The sequence below is a fragment of the Sus scrofa genome, chromosome 2, assembly GCF_054392235.1.
Source record: "Sus scrofa isolate SSC_HxYL_T2T_F1_AM1 chromosome 2, Sscrofa_HxYL_maternal_Yorkshire_Landrace_v2.0, whole genome shotgun sequence".
In the NCBI taxonomy this organism is placed as follows: Eukaryota; Metazoa; Chordata; class Mammalia; order Artiodactyla; family Suidae; genus Sus; species Sus scrofa.
Window position 1 is genome coordinate 86740147 of NC_139384.1, and position 19247 is coordinate 86759393.

At 49.0% G+C, this 19247-nt stretch overlaps 1 protein-coding gene across 2 annotated transcripts; it reads right to left on the minus strand.

The window, feature by feature from the left end:
* Positions 1 to 1435: 1435 nt before the first annotated feature.
* Positions 1436 to 4920, minus strand: OAZ1 (ornithine decarboxylase antizyme 1). 2 transcript variants are annotated; one of them, NR_125342.1, is made up of 6 exons: positions 4695 to 4920; positions 3537 to 3744; positions 3121 to 3266; positions 2563 to 2735; positions 2086 to 2171; positions 1436 to 1985 (listed from the first exon to the last, which is right to left on the minus strand). NR_125342.1 is itself a non-coding variant. In NM_001122994.2 (5 exon segments), coding segments are annotated over 5 exon segments (684 nt in total). In that variant the 5' UTR covers positions 4841 to 4920; the 3' UTR covers positions 1436 to 1851.
* Between the last annotated feature and the right edge of the window lie 14327 nt (positions 4921 to 19247).

Sequence of the window (19247 nt, forward strand, 5' to 3'; positions counted from 1 at the left end):
TAAGCCACAGCAACCCAACATCCAAGCTGCGTCTGCCACCTACACCACGGCTCATGGCAATGCTAGATCTTAATGTACTGAGCAAGGCCAGAGATTGAACTCACGTCCTCATGGGTCCCTAGTCAAGTTCGTTACTATTGAGCCACAACAGGAACTTCCCCACTTGAAGAACTTTCTAACCCCAGACGTGACCAGGTCTTTCTCCTACTCAGACATCTCTGTGGTTCCCTAGTACCTTCAGAACACAATGGGACACCTCTACAGGCTCTGCACACTCTCTGGCCAAGCCCTCCAGATACATGGCCAACCCTTGGAGGTGTTTTCTGGCCTTCAAGCCTTACCCATTGTTCCTCTCACCGGAAACACACTTCCCTCTAGTCTCTGCTTCACTACCATTCCTCCTCCAACACTCCAACTCCAATGCCCTTTCTCTGCCCTTGCCCTACCCACATGGACTAGGAGCGTCTAGCTGTCTTCTCAGACCTTTGAGGACCAACTGTGTCATTACAAGTAGCTGAATATCCCACCCAACCCCAGCTTTGCTCAAATTCTTCCAAGCTCCTTTCCCCTCAGCAATGATGGCCCCTTTACAGCTAATTTGTCAACCACCGGGTGATGCACCCAGAAGCTGGCAGATGGCGCTGCAGCCCTGTTGCTCTTCAGTCCCCACCTCGCCTGCTGCAGCACTATCTCTGGCTGCCTCAGACCACCCCACCTCTGCTCTGGGGCAACACGTGCCAGCAGTACTCCTGCCCAGCACAACGCCATACAAGGGCTAGAGGAGTGCCCAGGACACAGACATATACACTCTACCACCCAGCTGGGAAAGTCCCGCCAGCCCCTGCCCTGCCCCTGGCCACTTCCCAGAGCCCAGTTAACTGCAGCAGGTGTGGGGTTCCCACTATTGGCTCAGCTGAAATGAATCTTAACACCTATGAGGACACAGGTTCAATCCTCGGGTCTTGCTCAGTGGGTTAAGGATCTGGCATTTCCATGAACTGTGATGTAGGCCAGCGGCTACAGCTGATTTGACCCCTAGCCTGGGAACCTCCATATACGATGGGTGTAAAAAAAACCAGCAGCAGCAGGTGAGGCCAGCAAGAGAAGCAGACACCCTCTGACCTTGGCCACCCCAGGATATGGTCCTGGGAAAGGCAGCAGTAGGCCCAAGGGGTGGGGCAGGGCACCCGTGGAGGGGCCAGAAAGGTGACGGTTGGAAGCAGACAGGGTGGAAGCCCAGGGCTGAGCCCCTCAAAGGAACTCAAAGGCTGGCTGGGGCCAGAGGTGAGACCAGGCCCTTGGCTTCCCCACCCTGCGGCAGAAGGCTCAGGAGGCTGGCACAGCCCCCGCTCCCCTTGGCCCACCACGACCTGCCCTTCAGTCTCTCGGGGAGACAGCCACCGGCTGAAAGTCAAAACCACTGAGCCCACACAGGTCTTGGAGGAATAATCACTTTTATTCAGATTTTTGAGAGCAATAGAAGAGTAGATTATTATCTTTCCAAGTTAAGAGACCTAAGACTGTTTCCAAAAAACTTCAAAATAAGAAACTCCTCCTCCAAGAACAAGGATAATCTGAATCATCTTAAACCAGCAATAAAAAAGTAAAATATAAATTTTTATTTAGAATTAAAGCAAATACTTCAGTATCACAAACACAATATTAAACTTCCAAGAAATACACGGCTAATTTGGAGTGAGCGTTTATTTGCACAATTACAACATGCGGACAAACCCAGCAGGTGAAGCAGGCTGACATGGGTCAGCACGCAGTTAATCACACCACCCGCAGAGGCGCAGCACAAAGCGCACACAAGGGACTGCGATCGAGGCCAAGGGCCCAGGCATCACACTACTCCTCCTCACCAGAGGACTCTCTCTCAAACGTGTAGGCCATGAAGCAAGCGTCGGGTCTCTTGGGGACAAGGGGATGCCCCGGTCTCACAATCTCAAAGCCCAAAAAGCTGAAGGTACGGAGCAAGGCGGCTGCGGAGAGAGGAAAAGCCAATAGATGAGAACCACCTGTTCCCCAGAGTGGGGCCCCACTCCCCTCACCCCTGCAGAGGATGGTGATGGTGCCACCTACCTCTGTCCTCGCGGTTCTTGTGGAAGCAAATGAAGACATGGTCAGCGTGGAGCTGCTCCTCAGCAAATTCGAGAAGAACTGCAAAGCTGAAGTTCCAGCATGAGGACCCACCCACCTGCAACCCCTCAGGGACCCCAGGCCGAGACCTCCAAGTATCTTTGGGGCCTGATCTACATGGAGCGCCAGTTCCTTCTGGGTCCAGGGTCGCCCTCAGCACTGCTGACACTGGAGCCAGGTGCTCCTGAGGGGCCATTCTGGACACTGTAGGGTGCTGGAGCAGTGTTCTCGGCCCCACCTACTAGATGCCCTCAAACATGAAAACACCAAGGTCCCTGGATGTCCCCCTGAATCCCTTGGGTGATAACTGCTGAGACAGCTTTAAAGGGGAATCCCAAAATAATCATGGCTTGACTGATTCCTGACTTTGGTTTCCCTCCTCTGCCCTCCAGGCACACAGAGGCAGCTCCCTGCCCTCACCTGTCCTTGCTCCCCTCGGGCAGAGCGCCGCCTGGGATCTCGATGTAGAGGCAGCTATTGCTCAGCACCGCTCTCCAGTTAATGTGTTTGGCATCTGTGAGCCTGGATTGGACGTTTAAAATTCTCGTCTTGTTATTAGACGTTAGTTCCTCTGTTACATTCAGCCGATTATCCTGTGGAAGAAAAAAAGCCAACCTTGGACACCAACCTTCACAGGGTGGAAATCTTCACCCTTCCTACTGATGACAATTTAAAAACGCAGAAAAGCACTAGTCCCTTGCAATACTAATGTTTGGCTGTGGGGTGGTGGCTTGGCCCGGGGCCAGAGCAGGTGCCCCAGGGTGAGGGGCAAAGGCTACATAAGGCAAGGCCCAGGCTGTTGTTTGCACCTTTGTTCCTTGAACCCTGGATTTAGAGAATTTGATAAAGTGGTGTACAGTTCCTGGCACACGACAGGTGCACGAAACATTTCTGCCTGCTAAGTAACAGATGCTGTGGGTCTGGCTGCTCTCCCCCCACCTCAGGTACCCAGGAAATCCAAGGAACCAGAATACTTACAGAGTAAAATAAATTAGCTGAAAGATTGTGATCCCTCTGACTATTCCCTCGCCCACCTGGGATCTTCAGGGGTGGGTGAGGGACATCAGGAGCACCACCGAGGCCCTGGACCCAGGTTACTACAGCAGTTGATGGAGACCCTGGAACTGAAGGAAATGGGCTGGTGAGCAGCACTGGCAATAGACCCACTGGCCTTTGGTGAGGGACTCAAGTCCCAGCAAGGCTAGATTGATAGCCAAATCCACCTAGGACCCTGCCCCTTACCCCTCCAAGTGCAAAAATCAACACCTGCTGGCCACCAGTTAAGATAGTTATGCAATCACAGAACAAGCAGCCTCTCAAATCCAACTTCTGGAGTGGCGGTGGGGGGTAATGCTGGCTAAGGGCCCAATTCATCCCCTGGGTGGCTGTCTCACCCTTTATCTTAAGACCACCACAAACTGTCTCAAGCCAAGCCTGCATCAGGTTCTACTTCCCACTTCTAAGTCGAGCGGCTTCAGCTTCCCCTTTTCCACTTTTCAGGCTGCAGTGGAGACCTCGAAATCCAGCAGCCTTTTCCTAGTGATCCAGGAACCTGTCTTTTCACAGAAGCAGCCCAGGCCTCGACCCTTTCATCGTCCACACCTGCTGGGAAGCGAGGGGCCCGTTCGGACCCACGCGAGCGCTGCGGGGACAGGCCCGCAGAGACGCCCTCCCGCGCACTCCCAGCGGCCTCGGGTTGCGTCATCTCAGCAGAGAGGCCCTCGGCCCCGGGGGAGATTTTCACAATCGCGCAACCGGCAGCGCCAGCAGCCATTTGCTGCGCAGTGTAAACAGGGCCCAAAGTCGCCTCCATTTTGCTCAGCTCCCATCCGGGGCGCCCCGACACGCCGACGTCTGCATCACGGCTCGGGGTCTGGCCGCGGAAATCTCCCGGGGCAGTCGTCAAGTAGCTCGCGAACCGCAGCTCACCTGGACCCCCGCCCTCCACCGCCCAACGGGGGAGGGGGCGGTCCGGCCACCACCCTGAGAAGGGCCCCGGGCGCCGTCTACGTGGCGCCCAGGACCGCCGCGTCCCGGGGCCACGTCCGGGGGCGGGGGTGGCTCGGCCGAATTCGTCCAGCCGCAGAACGATCAAACCCTCCGCATCGGCAAATCACAGATTCTCGGGACCCGACTCCACTTCGGGTCCCGCTGCCCCAAACCTGGCCACGGAATCTCACGTCCCCAGCCCGTGACCTCCCGTGCCCCCCCGCAACCCGAGCAGATACCTGAAGCCCCCAACCCAGAGACTCCCGTGCTCCCCTAAACCCGACCAGGTACCTGAAGTCCCCAATCCAAAGACTCCAGTGTCCCTCAAACTCAACGGGATACACCATCCGTCGGGCAACCGAACCTGAGACACAACCCACGCTCCCAGTCCCGCCCCCGGGCCCCGCCCCCATCCCGCCAAGAACCCGCCCCCCGCGCGACTGTGGCATCGACAAAGGGGCGGACCTCGCGCTCCCGGGACTTCCGTGGCGCCCCGCCGCCTGCCCCCTGCGGGCCTGCGCGGAGCCGCTTCTGGAAGCTTCGGGCGGGGGCGGGGCGCTCACCTCTCGCTGCTGCGGCCTCCGCGGCTGTGCAGGCTGAGGAGCGGCATGGTGCGGGTGGCGTGGACGGTGGCGCTGGGTTTATCCCCCTCCTTCTCTCTGGCGAAGCAGTGGCTGTTGAGGATCCGCTGCAGGGAGGATTTCACCATCCGGCCGCTGGGGTCCGAAACCAGGAAAACCTCCGCTGCGCCTCTCCGCGCCGCCGCCGCTGCTCGCCGTTCGCAAAATGGCGCCGCCACCGCCGCCCGCTTTTATAGGCATCACGCGTAGGCCACGCCCACGCTCCGCGGGAACGCGGCCGCACGAGGGGGCGGTGCCGCCAGGAAATCCAGGTGTGCCCGCCCCTCTCGGCATCTGATTGGTGAAACGCGACGGACTCGCGTGGAGCCGCCCCTTGGATTGGGCAAAAGGCTTCGGGCCCCGCCCCCCCGCCGCTGTCGTAATTCTGCGGGCGCGCGGAAAGGGCGGGGCTCCCGTCGTGACGGGAGTGCGCGGCGCGCGCCCCGCCCCGGCCTCCCCCCCACAGCCGGGCCTGGGGCGGGGGCGCCTGGTTGGGCCTGCTTGAGGGGTGTCTCGTTGTGGCCACGTCTCCACCATGGTCCCCGGCTCCCTCGCTGGGGTCCCTTCCCCCTGAGGGACTCCCTCCCCCAGGCGGCTCTGACGACAAAGGTCCTGGGTATTTGGAGGAAAGGGTCCCAGCCCTCTCATCGCAGCATAAGACAGAATTATTTTCTGTAGTAACCTAGTAATGATCTTTCCCAAAGATGATTTTCTGGATTTGCTCCTTCACATATTGAAACAATTTACAGTTTAAAAAGAGAAGTTTCAGTGTTAAAGGTATTACTCAAATTTAGTAAAATATTTCTTGTCACATTTGGACTGAAGCAGAAATGCTTCTCCTTGAAGATGAACTCACAAAGCTATTCCATGGGTGAACTAAATTTTGCCCCAAGCAAAAAAAATATTCTTTGCAGGTCTCTTTTCTTTCACGCTTTTAGGGTTTAGGCACAGAGTCTGCAAAGTGTTACAAGGAACTGAAGCTACTCCTACTTTTTTCTTTGTCTTTTCAGTCCCTGCCTCTCACTTTCGTCTCTTTTATTTCCAATCTACTGTGCCCATTGGGGTTGGAGACACAAACTTTCCACAAAAGGACCTTGAATTATTACAAAACTTATAGAAATATACTCTCCAAAACATGTGGCTGAATCCGCATGTGTCCCCAAATTCCCTTCCATGTGGAATGCAAAATTCATTGTTTACTTACATGGTATTTATAAGTAATGTAAGTGTCTAATTTAGTACTTCCCTATAAACATTATTAAAACTCAACAGAGGCAGAGGGAAGGATTGGGAGTTTGGGAGTGCAAACTAGTGTGTATAGGATGGATAAACAACAGAGACCTACTGTATAGCACAGGTAACGCTATTCAATATCCTGTGATAAACCAGAATATAAAAAGGAATGTGGGAATTCCTGCTATGGCACAGTGGGTTAAGAATCAGACTGCAGGAGTTCCTGTCATGGCTCAGTGGTTAAGGAACCTAACCAATATTCATGAGGACGAGGGTTCTGGCCTTGCTCAGTGGGTTAAGGATCAGGCATTGCTGTGACCTGTGGTGTAGGTCGCAGACATGGCTCGGATCCCATGCTGCTGTGCTTGTGGTGTAGGCCAGCAGCTACAGCTCAGATTCAACCCTTAGCCTGGGAAACTCCATATGCCGCAGGTGTGGCCCTAAAAAGAAAAAAGCCAAAAAAAAAGACTGCAATGGCTCAGGTTGCTGGCGAGGCTCAGGTTTGCTCCCTGCCCAGGAACTTCCATGTGCTGCAGGTGTGGCCATAAAAAAAAAAATAACAATATATATGAATAACTGAATCACTTTGTTGTACAGCAGAAATTAACACCGGTATACTTCAACTAAAAAGACAGGGAGTTCCCATCTTGGCTCAGCAGTTAGCAAACTTGACTAGTATCCATGAGGACACAGGTTTGATCCCTGGCATCCTTCAGTGAGTTAAGGATCTCGTGTTACTGTGAGCTGTGGTGTAGGTCATAGACGAGACTCAAATCTGGCATTGCTATGGCTGTGGTGCAGGCCAGCAGCTGCAACTCTGATTCAACCCCTAGCCTGGAAACTTCCATATGCCGCAGGTGTGGCCCTAAAAAGACAAGACAAAAAAAAAAAAGACAAAAAAGTCTCAGCAGAGACTGGAATAACTGCAAATTTGAAGCCAACCAAAGAAATTTCCCAGGGAAAGAATATTTAATCAATGACCGAAAAGAATGAAAGCAAAAAATAAATAAATAAAAATAAAAAATAAAATTTGGAGTTCCCTGGTGGCCTAGCAGTTAAGAATCCAGCGTTGTCACTGTGGTGGCTTGGGTCACTGCTGTGGTGTGGATTCGATCTCTGGCCTGGGAACCTCCACATGCAAAAAAAAAAAAAAAAAGTTATATATATATATATATGACATTGCTTAGAATTCCTGCTCATGGTGAAAACAAAAAGCAGGTGAGGAGTTCCCATTGTGGCTCAGCAGTAACAAACCTGACTAGGATCCATGAGGATGTGGGTTTGGTCCCTGACCTCCCTCAGTGGCTTAAGGATCCGGCATTGCAGACACAGCTCGGATCCCATGTTGCTGTGTCTGTGGTGTAGTCAGGTAGCTATAGCTCTGATTTGACCCCTAGCCTGGGAACTTCCATATGCCATGGGTGCAGCCCTAAAAAGTCCAAAAAAAAAAAAAAAAAAGCAATTGAATTTTTGGTTAACGTTATAATTGTTTTCAATGTTCCTCTTATTTTGAGAATTCACTCCCCTCCCCCACCTGAAGGGGCTACTTAAGTGTCCTTACTATTTGTACGCCGTTGTTTAAGCTCTGTTTTCTTTAGGCTGGAAGAGGATTTCGAAATCTGGGTCTTTGCCTCATGGCTGCCCTTCAGTATCTTACACAGATGGGCAATTCTGGAATGTCTCCAATATCTGGAACTGCCCATGGACGGCCACTGGTTGCTGGGTCACACCATGTGTACCCTCCACAGCTTCGGCCAGGCCATGATCAGGCCCCCCAGTGATGCCTGGCAGGGCAGCTCAAGCCTTTGTCCTTGTGGCCACGCAGAACCTCTGATCAGCCCCGATCAGTCTCTGGGGGGCTGATATTTAGGCCACATCCAGGCCTCTTTAGTCCACAGGGAGCCAGCAGGAGCCTCTGGACCCAAGACTCAGGGTAGGAGGTCCCTTCCTCATCAGCAGGCCCTGCAACTTTGCTGGCCAAATTATGCTTCAATTTGGAATCCCCATGGGTGGAAAGGAGAAAAAAGTGTAGCCTCTTGGTTAAAAAAAATTCAGCAGCTTGGGAAAAAGCACAGGTGAAGGAGAAAATGGGTGCAAGTGGGGTCAGGAGTCAGGGGTCAGGGTGGGTTGTATTTGGGAAGGGTGCAAGTAGGGGCTCAGAGCATCTCGGGGGCGGGGTGAGGGGCCAGCTCCCAGCAGGGATGTGGGGAGCTGTGGGCTCTGGTTCTGGGGAGTGACCCCAGAGAGGATGTACAGGATGGGGACCTTCCTCCTCTGCTTTACTCCCGCATGTGCATGCCGGGGGCACCAAGGCACCTGCCTCTGAGATTTTAAACACTGATCAAGACAAAGTCTCCTTCCACATTTCGTCCCACAGCAGGGTCTTGCTCACTGTCAGGTCTCAGTTATGAGCTGGCAGTAAGGGTTGGGTTCCTGAGGCAGAAGCGAGTTCCCCCAGGGAGTTGCCTGCATGGGTCAGAGTTAATCAACCTGACCAGGATCCATGAGGATGCGGGTTGGACCCCTGGCCTCCTGGCCTCATTGGGTCTGGGATAGGGGATCCGGTGTTGCCATGAGCTGTGGTGTAGGTGCAAACATGGCTCGGATTTCGAGTTGCTATGGCTGTGGCGTAGGCCAGCAGCTACACCTCCAATTGGACTCCTAGCCTGGGAACTTCTACATGCCTCAGGGGCAGCCCTAAAAAAAGAAAAAGAAAAAAGAAAAGAAGAAGAAGTGAATTCCCCCATCCACACTCAGCGCACCCAGGGGAACTGTGGGGGATGGAGCAGCCCTCCTGGCCCCACCCACTGGGTGTCAAGAGCGCCCTCACCTCCCACAGTGTAATGACCACAGCCATCCCCAGGCATAATCCAGTCTCCCCTCAGCATCACTGTCTCCTTCTTTCTCCATCTAATCTACGGTCACTATGTGCTGACAAGGAGGAACCAGTGGGGAAGGCTCAGGATGTGCACATGGCAACCCACCCTGGCTGGGCTGGCTGGGGACAGAGGGAGAAATCAAATGAAGGGGAGGGGCCTTGCTGGGAGCAGCAAGTCCGAGAGGTGAGGGTGCCTGGCCTGCATGGAGGGAGAGAGAGGCATCAAGGAGGGCTTCCTGGAGGTGGTGAGAGCTGAGCTGCTGCGAACGGATAGTAGAAGACATTGGACAGGATGTCAAGGATGGAGGGTCCATACCTGGTATCCTGCTAAATTCAGTATGGCGAGGCAGGGTTTGCACAAGATCTCACTCTGATTTTTAAAAAGATTCATGGGGTACGATTCATTGAGTAACAGCTCCAGAGACATCCCTGTCCTGGTCTGGGACCTGTAGGCATGTCACCTCACGTGACAAAAGGGACTTTGCAGGCATTGGTTGCTAAGTGAAGGCCCCTAAGATGAAGATGATCCTGGATTAGGGAGGCAGGCAGTGTTTTTACAGCATCCTCATAAAAGGAAAGCAGGAGAGTCAGAATAGAGAGAACAGATGATGTTGTACTGCTGGCTACGAGGATGGAGGAAGGGGCCGTGAGCCAGGGATGTGGTGCCTCCAGAAACTGGAAAAGGAGGAACTAACTCTCCTCTGGAGCCTCCAGAAGAACCAGCCCTGCCTGCATGTGGGTGATGCCTGAGTCAGACTTCCTACCTCCAGGGCTTTGAGTGGATGAAACTGTGTTTTTGTTTTTTGTTTTTTGGCCGCACCTGTGGTGTGCAGATGTTCGCAGACCAGAGATTGAATCTCGCACCACCACAGTCACAAAACTGCATCCTTAACCCGTTGAGCCGGCTGGGAACCCCAAATCTGTGTTGTTTTAAGACGCTATGTTGATGATTTTCTGCAGCTGCCCGAGGGAACTCATCCATGGCTGAGGGGAATGTTTAGGATCTCGAGGGGCTGTGGGTGACATTAAGTGAGTTTGGCAGAGCCCATCAGTCAGTGCAGTGGGGACATGTACATTTCACTCAAACGAATTTCATCCAAATATCAAAGACACTTTTATTGATGATCCTCAGTAAACAGTGTGCCTAAGGAAGGGATTCAATGTCTACAGTAGACTTTGAAATGAAGTTTTCAAAGTGGTAGACAGAGATGGGACCGAGCAGACATAGCAAAATATAACTTGCAGGAAATTCTCTTGTGGCTCATTGGATTAAGGATCCAGTCTTGTCACTGCTGTGGCTTGGGTCAAGGTTGTGGCTCACATTTGATCCCTGGCTTGGGAACTTCTGCTTGCTAAGGGCATGGGGGTGGGGAAAAGTGCTATCAAGTAAACATAAAAGGGGCTCAGTCTCCTTTCAGCGTGGTCAGCATCGTTTGTTTTCAAGCCCAGCTCTTTTTTTGAACATTGCTCGCCAAGTAGAAAGTCAGAAGGCCTCCGGACCCTTGAATAGATAGCAAGAAAAGGGAAGTAAACCCAAAACGATCACTTGGTGAGAAAGAGGCCTGAGGATGGCCTCAGAAGTCTGGATTGGGCCACAAATCCCCACACAGGTCTGCTGCCGCGCGATAAACTCTTGGTGTTGTGACAGCTTTGCAAAAACACCCTCACCAAGGACTGGGGGTGGTGATGGCAGAAATGGGCAGGCTTATCTCAAACTGTGGTCTGCTTTTTGTCTTGTTTATATATATATATATATATATATATATATATATATTTATTTTGTCTTTTTGCCTTTTCTAGGGCCGCTCCCGCGGCATATGGAGGTTCCCAGGCTAGGGGTCTAATCGGAGCCATAGCCACCGGCCTACGCCAGAGCCACAGCAACACGGGATCCGAACTGCGTCTGTGACCTACACCACAGCTCACGGCAATGCCAGATCCTTAACCCACTGAGCAAGGCCAGGGATCAAACCTGCAACCTCATGGTTCCTAGTCGGACTTAACCACTGCACCATAACGGGAACTCCTATATATATTTTTTTAATTGAAGTATACTTAATTTCCAATGTTGTGTTAGTTTCAGGTGTACAGCAAAGTGATTCAGTTATACACGTATGTATATTATGACATATTCTTTTTCAAATTCTCTTCCCTTATAGGTTATTACAAGATATTTAGCATAGTTCTTCCCTGTGTTATACAGTAGGTCCTTGTTGTTTATCTTTTTTTTTATTTTTTATTTTTTTTTGTCTTTTCGCTATTTCTTTGGGCCACTCCCGTGGCATATGGAGGTTCCCAGGCTAGGGGTCCAATCGGAGCTGTAGCTGCTGGCCTACGCCAGAGCCACAGCAACGCGGGATCCGAGCCGCGTCTGCAACCTACACCACAGCTCACGGCAACGCCGGATCGTTAACCCACTGAGCAAGGGCAGGGACCGAACCCGCAACCTCATGGTTACTAGTCGGATTTGTTAACCACTGCACCACGACGGGAACTCCTATCTATTTTATTTTATTTTATTTTATTTTATTATTACTCTTTTATGGCCACACCTGCAGCATATGGAAGTTCTTGGGCCAGGGATTGAATCCGAGCCACGGCTGTCACTGCTGCTAGATCCTTTAATCCACTTCACCAGGCCAGTGGTTGAACCCAAACCTTTGCATTATCCCAAGCTGCTGTAGTTGGATTCTCAACCCACTGTGCTACAGTGAGGACTCCATTTACCTATTTTATATATAGTAATTTGTATCTGCTATTCCCAAACCCCTAAATTTTTTCTTTTTAATCTTTCTAGAGCCACACTTGTGGCTTAAGGAGGTTCCCAGGCTAGGGGTGCAATCGGAGCTATAGCCACTGGCCTATACAACAGCCATAGCAACGCAGGATCTGAGCCACACCTGCGACCTACACCGCAGCTCACTGCAATGCCGGATCCTTAACCCACTGAGCGAGGCCAGGGATCAAACCCGCATCCTCATGGATACTAGTCAGATTCAGTTCCACAGATCCACAACGGAAACTCCCTCAAACTCCTAATTTATCTCTCCTGTGTCCTCCCCACTATTCCAGTTGGTAACCATATGTTTTTCTCCTTCTGTGAGTCTACTTCTGTTTTGTGAATAAGCTCATTTGCATCATTTGTTTAGATTCCATATATAAGTGATATCATCTGAAATTTGTCTTTCTTTGTCTGACTTCACTTAGTATGATCATCTGTAGGTCTATCCATATTGCTGCAAATGGCATTATTTCATTCTTTTTTAAGGCTGAATATTATTCCACTGTGTATATGTACCACATCTTCTTTATCCATTTCTCTGTATTTAAAATTTAATTTAATTATTTATTTATTTATTTTAGGGCCACACCCGTGGCATATGGAAGCACTCAGGCCAGGGGTCGAATGGGAACCGCAGCTTCTGACCTACACCACAGCCACAGCAATGTCAAATCCTTAAGCCAGTGAGCAAGGCCAGGGATTGAACTCACATCCCCACAGATGCTAGTCAGGTTCATTTCTGCCAAGGCACAACAGGAACTCCAATCCATTTCTCAGTTGATGGACACTTAGGCTGTTTACATGTCTTGACTATTGTAAATTGTGCTGCTATGAACACTGGGGTACACATATCTTGTTTATACATTTTTACATTTTTTTATATTTATATTTATATTTGTTACTTTCTTTAATATGCTTTTTAGTATTTTACTTTGTGATATTGCTAATGTTTTTACAAAGGTGTTGTTATGTGGAAAACAGAAGAATGATTCACAGGTGACAGCCGAACACAAGTGCTCTGTACTCTTGGTCCTACCCTCCCTTACCCACCCCTCTCTCCCCATCACATTTTTCCTTTGCTTTTACAGAGTGTTTGTGGCTAAATTATAAGAGCAACAATGCTCATTCAAGGAAGCTAAATGCATGCTGGCATATTTCTTACTGAATCTTTTTCTCTGTATTATATATTTTTAAACAATACATTATAAATTACATTATATATTTTAAACACATAAATATTATATTATGGACAATATAATTTATTTTTATATCATATTAATAGAATATAAAATTTAAAGTAACACAAATCAATTTTATAATATAAAATATGTATTGTAAATTTACATTAATATAATGTAGACCTTTGTATTAGTCTATATTACATGATATACAAATATACATTATATTCTATAATATTTTATATATAATATATTATATATATATATATATATATATTTTTTTTTTTTGGCCGCACTCACGGTCTAAGGAAGTTCCTAGGCCAGGGATCAAACCTGTTCCACAGCAGTGACGCAATCCACAACAGTAAGGAAACAGATCCTTAAACCGCTAAGCTACCAGGCAACTCTGTATATCACAACATTTATTCTGTATACCTGCATCTTTTTTTTTTTTTGGAACTCCAAATATATTTGAACAGCTTTATTCAGATAAATTCACATACTATATACCTCACCCATTTAAATGGTACCATTTGGAGTTCTCTTATGGTGCAGCAGGTTAAGAATCCAGCATTAGGAGTTCCCATCACAGCTCAGTGCAAACAGATATATACAACCATCACCATGGCCAATTTTAGAACATTCCATCACCCCCCTTCCCTCCCCAGTCCCTGACAACCAGAAGCCCACTCTCTGTGTCTGTGGATGTGCCTGTTCTGGACGTTTCCCATCCATGGAGTCACACACACACTGTGTCCTGTGTCTGCTTCTCTGACTGAGGATCATGGTCTCAAGGTCCGTCCATGTGAGAGGGGTGTCGGTGCTTCTCTCCTTTGCAGGATGAGTGATGCTCCCGTGTGTGGAGGGATCACATTTTTTATCCATCATCTGTGGTCGGAGGTTTGGATTGCTTCTGCTTTTCGTCGGTTAGGTACAGTGCATCTTAACAGTCACTTATACTGCCTATAGAATATTCCCCTTTCCACTCTATTTATTTAGAATACCGGAGTTTCCGCCATAGCTCAGCAGAAACGAATCCAACTAGGAACCATGAAGTTATGGGTTCAATCCCTGGCCTCGCTCAGTGGGTTAAGCTTCTGGCTTTGCCGTGAGCTGTGGTGTAGGTCACAAACACTGCTCGGATCTGGAGTTTCTGTGGCTGTGGCTGTGGCTGGCTGCTACAGCTCCAATTAGACCCCTAGCCTGGGAACCTCCTTATGCCGCAAGTACGGCCCTCGAAAGACAAAAAATTAAAAAATGAAAATTTTAAAAATACCTAGAATACCTTAATTTACCACAGCGGGAGGCAATCCCCACTGTGGGACATTTCAAAGTTTCCAATTTTGTAGTTATTACCCAGAGGATGTGTTGGCTCTCTTGGTGTATTCTAGATAATTTTCTTAAAATCAGTTCCTAGAAGTGGAATTTCTAGGTCAAAGAAATAGCTATTACTTAAGACCTTCTGGAAATGTAAGAATTTACTCTCCCACAAGGAGTAGAGGTGAAAGCTGGTTTTGCCCCGGCCTCTGGAAGTTTCTTTATGAAAAAAACTCTTTGGGAACTCTTTGTCTTGATCTGCATGTGAATGGTCGCTTGTTAGAGTTTCCACTTGCTGAGGTGGCTTCAGCAGTGTTTATATTAGTCAGAGAAGCTGGGATCTGCTGCAGGAAAAAAAGCCTCCGACTCACTGGCTTAAAACAGGAGAGGTTAACTACAGTGAGAGGCCAATTCACACCCGCTTAGATGGCTAACAGCAAAAAGAAGGAGGAGTTCTCACTGTGGCATAGCAGGTTAAGGATACCACCTTTGTGTCTGCGTTGGCTCAGGTTCAATCCCTGCCCCTGGAACTTTCAAATGCCATGTGCCACAGGTTGGAGTTCCATTGTGGTTCAGTGGTAATGAACCCAGCTAGTATCCCATGAGGACGAGGGTTTGATCCCTGGTGTTGCCTCAGTGGGTTAAGGATCTGGTGTTGCCATGAGCTGTGGTGTAGGTCGCAGACGCAGCTTGGATCTGGAGTTGCTGTGGCGTAGGCCAGCGGCTACAGCTCTGATTTCGACCCTAGCCTGGGAACTTCCCCATGGCACTGATGTGCCCCCACCCCCAAAAGCCACGAGTGTGGTCAAAAAAAAAAGATGGAAAATGACAAGTGTTGGTAAGGATATGGAGAAATTGTTGGAACCCTTGCTGCTCCCAAAGGATGTGAAATGGTGCAGCTGCTGTGGGGAAGTCTGGTAGTTCCTTAAAAGGTAAAACATAGACTCACAGTATGATCCCACAATTCCACTCCTGGGTGCATCCCCAGAAGAACAGAAAGCAAGGTCTTGAAGACATATTTGCACAGCTATGTTCACAGGAGCATGATTCACAGTAGCCAAAAGATACAAGAAACCCAAGTGTCCATGGACAGATGACAGATAGACACAATGTGGCCCATCCATACAGAGGAATATGACTCAGCCTTACAAAGGAAGGAGGCTCCAACACCTGCTCCAGCGTGGATGAACCTTGGGGACAAGATGCTCAGTGAGAGAAGCCAGACACAGAAGGACATGACTGTCTGATTCCACTCCCAGGAGGTCCCTAGAGGAGTCAGATCCACAGAGACAGGAAGTAGATGGTGGGGCAGGGGCTGGAGGAGGGGAGGGGGAGTCACTGTTTCATGGGGACAGGGTTTCAGTTTGGAAAGAAGGGAAAGTTCTGGAGATGATGGTGGAGATGGTTGTACAACAGTGTGAATGTGCTTAATGCCACTGAGCTGTGCTCTTAAAAACAGTTAAGAAGGGGAGTTCCCAATGCGGCTCAGTGGTAATGAACCCGACTAGTATCCATGAGGATGCAGGTTGGATCCCCAGCCTCTCTCAGTGGGTTAAGGATCCCAAGTTGCTATGGCTGTGAAGTAGGCCGGCAGCTGCAGCTCCAATTTGACCCCTAGTCTGGGAACTTACATATGCCGCAAGTGTGGCCCTAAAAAGCAAGGAAAAAAAAAGAGGAGTTCCTGGTATGGCTCAGCAGGTGTGAATCCAACTGGTATCCATAAGGATTCGGGTTCAATCTCTGGCTTTCCTCAGTGGGTCGGGGATCCTGCGTTGCTGTGAGCTCTGATGTGGGTCACACACAGGGCTCAGATCCTGTGTTGCTGTGGCTGTAGCAAATGCCAGCTGCAGCTGTGGCTCTGATTTGACCCCTAGCCTGGGAACCTCCCTATGCCAAGAGCATGCCCCGCCCCCCCAAAAAGAAAAAAAGAGGTAAGATGGTAATTTTTATGTCGTATGTATTTTTTACCACAAAAACCAGGTAAACAGCACCCTACCCCTACAAGCCAGGTTTATTTCTTCCTCTTGCCCAATGACCCCACTGTCCTGAATTTCACTGTGGCCTTGGAAGGAATCACACCAGCAGTTCTATGCTCCAGCTTGGACATGACCACAGGAATGGGCACAATGGTAAATTTCACGAGGTCCTCATGGATGCTAGTTGGGTTCTTTAACCACTGAGCCACAATGGGAACTCTGATTTTTCCACAATAAAATGTTTCAAAGGAATGTTTGGGAACTCACAGTGAAGGTATATAGCAATGCTGGGAACTATTTTTGCATTCTTTTGCAAGCCTCAAATTATTTAAAAATAAAAAGTTAAAAAAATCAGAGTTCCCATTGTGGCTCAGTGGTTAAAGAACCCAACTAGCATCCATGAGGACGCCGGTTGGATCTCTGGCCTCGCTCAGTGGGTTAAGAGTTCGGCGTTGCTATAAACTGTGGTATAGGTCGCAGACACAGCTCGGATCCTGCGTTGCTGGGGCTGTGGTGTAGGCTGGCAGTTGTAGCTTTGTTTCAACCCCTAGCTTGGGAACCTCCATATGCCGCAGGTGTGGCCCTCAAAAAACCAAAAAAAAAAAAAAAAAAAAAAAAAAGATGTCAACCTCACCCAAAGGCTCTCCTGGGGCTGAAAGATTCACTCACAAAGTTGTTATGGTAAAATGCATATAACATAAAAATTGCCAGTTTTAGGAATTCGCTTGTGGCTCAGCAGGTTAAGGATCTGGGTTGTCTCTGCAGTGGATCAAGGCACTGCTGCTGAGGTGTGGGTTCAATCCCTGGCCCAGGAACTTTCATATGGCTCGGAGGCAGACAAAAGAAAAAATTTTTTTAATTGGAATATAGTTGGCTTTACAGTGTTGTTAGTTTCAGGAGTACAGTAAAGCTATTCAGTTATACATATACATATATTCATTCTTTTTCAGATTCTTTTCCCATATAGGTTATTATAGAACCTTGAGTAGAAAAGAAAACACGCTTTTTTTTTTTTTTTTTGGCTTTATCATGATGATTGTTGTGTAGTCATCACTATTTCCAGAATTTTGTCCTATCACAAACAGAATTGCCTTTCCATTAAACAATAACTGTTTGTTGACCCTCCCATTGGCAGCCCTTAACAACCAGGAACCCACCTCTGTCTGTGGATGTGCATCTGTTCTGGACTTTTCCCATCCATGGAGTCCCACACTGTGTGTCCTTCTGTGTCTGCTTCTCTCACTGAGCCTCGTGGTCGCCAGGTCCATCCACGTGGTAGGAGTGTTGGTGCTTCTCCTTTGCAGGATGAGTGATGCTCCCACATGCGGACAGTCACGTGTGTTAATCCCTTCAGAGGATATTTGGGTTGTTTGCACCCTTTGGCTTTTGTGAGTCACGCTGCTTTGTATGTGTGTGTACAAATATCTATTCTTTTTGTTTGTTTGTTTGTTTGTTTGGTCTTTTTAGGGCTGCACCCGTAGCATATGGAGGTTCCCAGGCTAGGGGTCTAATCGGAGCTGTTACCACCAGCCTACGCCAGAGCCACAGCAACGAGGCATCCGAACCACATCTGCGACCTACACCACAGCTCATGGCCACGCCGGATCCTTAACCCACTGAGCGAGGCCAGGAATCAAACCCAAAACCTCACGGTTTCTAGTCAGATTTGCTTCTGCTGCACCACGATGGGAACTCTGACAAATATCTATTCTTGTACCCACTTTCATCTCCTTTGGATGCATTCATAGGAGTTCTGTCATGTGGTGATTCCATGTTTAGCTTTTTGAGCAACTGCCAAACCATAATACACCCTTAAGAGAAAAAAAATGCAGGTTACAAAACAAGATGTTCAGACGTTCACTAATGATTCCAGTCCTGTAAAAATAAATATGTAAATACTATTGAAATACAAGGTTACAAAAACATCCAAGCAAAGAACCCTCAAATATTAAACAGCATCTGTTTTTGGATGGGAGCTGGTGGGTGTTTTGAAAACTGTCCTCTTTGAGCTTGTCTACATTTCTAAATGTGCCTGTTTCTCCTGCGTCACAGGGAAGGGCGGGAGAGTTGTTTTTGAGTGCGGCTGGGAGAGAGCAGGAAGCTGCCATTTGTTTGTCAGGCCTCCTAGTGCCTCCAGGGGGAACTTGTGTGTTCAGGGTTTTTACTGGTGATAAGTCACCGAAAAAATCCACTTCCCTCTTCTCCTCTGGGGTCCCAAAGTGGCCTACAATTTCTAGCTGCAAACACGTGGTTGCAGGTCTTAGAATGTCCCTTTGAAGGTTGAGCCCCTTCTGAGCTGTGTCTCTCGGTACCACCACATGGGGCGGGATGAAGATTCAGGGTGTATGTGTTTCCTGCAGCTGCTGTAACAGGTGACTGCAAACTAGGGGGCTTAAATCAACAGGAATTCCTTCTCACACATTCTGAGGCCAGAGTCTGAATCTTGAAATTGCAGGGTGGGAGTCCCCTGGTAGCTCAGAAGGTTAAGGACCCAGTGTTATCACTGCTGTGGCTCAGGTCACTGCTGTGAGGCTCAATTCCTGGCCCTAGAGCTTCCGCATGTTGCCACTTGGTCAAGGAAGAAAGAAGGAAGGAAGGAAGGAAGGAAGGAAGGAAGGAAGGAAGGAAGGAAGGAAGGAAAAGAGAAATTGCCACAGCAGTGACAAGGCTGGATCCTTAAGCTGCTGTACAAGGAAACTCCAATACTGTGACTTTTAGCTCAGCCAGTTCAGGATAGCTTCTTTGTCAGCTGAGGTTTGTACAGGCACCTCCTGTAGAAGGGGGTTAAATTATTTTCGGTCACTTTGTACACCATTTTGGTAATGACCAATGGATATTTTAGTAATTACCAGGTGAAGTGTTATTTTAAGATTCTAAATAAGCTCACAAGGGCTATTCGTTCAACATTACTAAATCAAATCCATCCAGAGTTACCTGGTGGCTCAGCGGGTTAAGGATCCAGCTTTGTCACTGCCATATCATGGGTTCGATCCCCGGCCTGGGAACTTCTGCGTGCTGTGGGCACAGCCAAGAAAAAAATGTAATCGGAGTTGCCATCATGGCTCAATGGTTAAGGAATCCAACTAGGAACCATGAGGTTGCGGGTTCAATCCCTGGCCTTGCTCAGTGGGT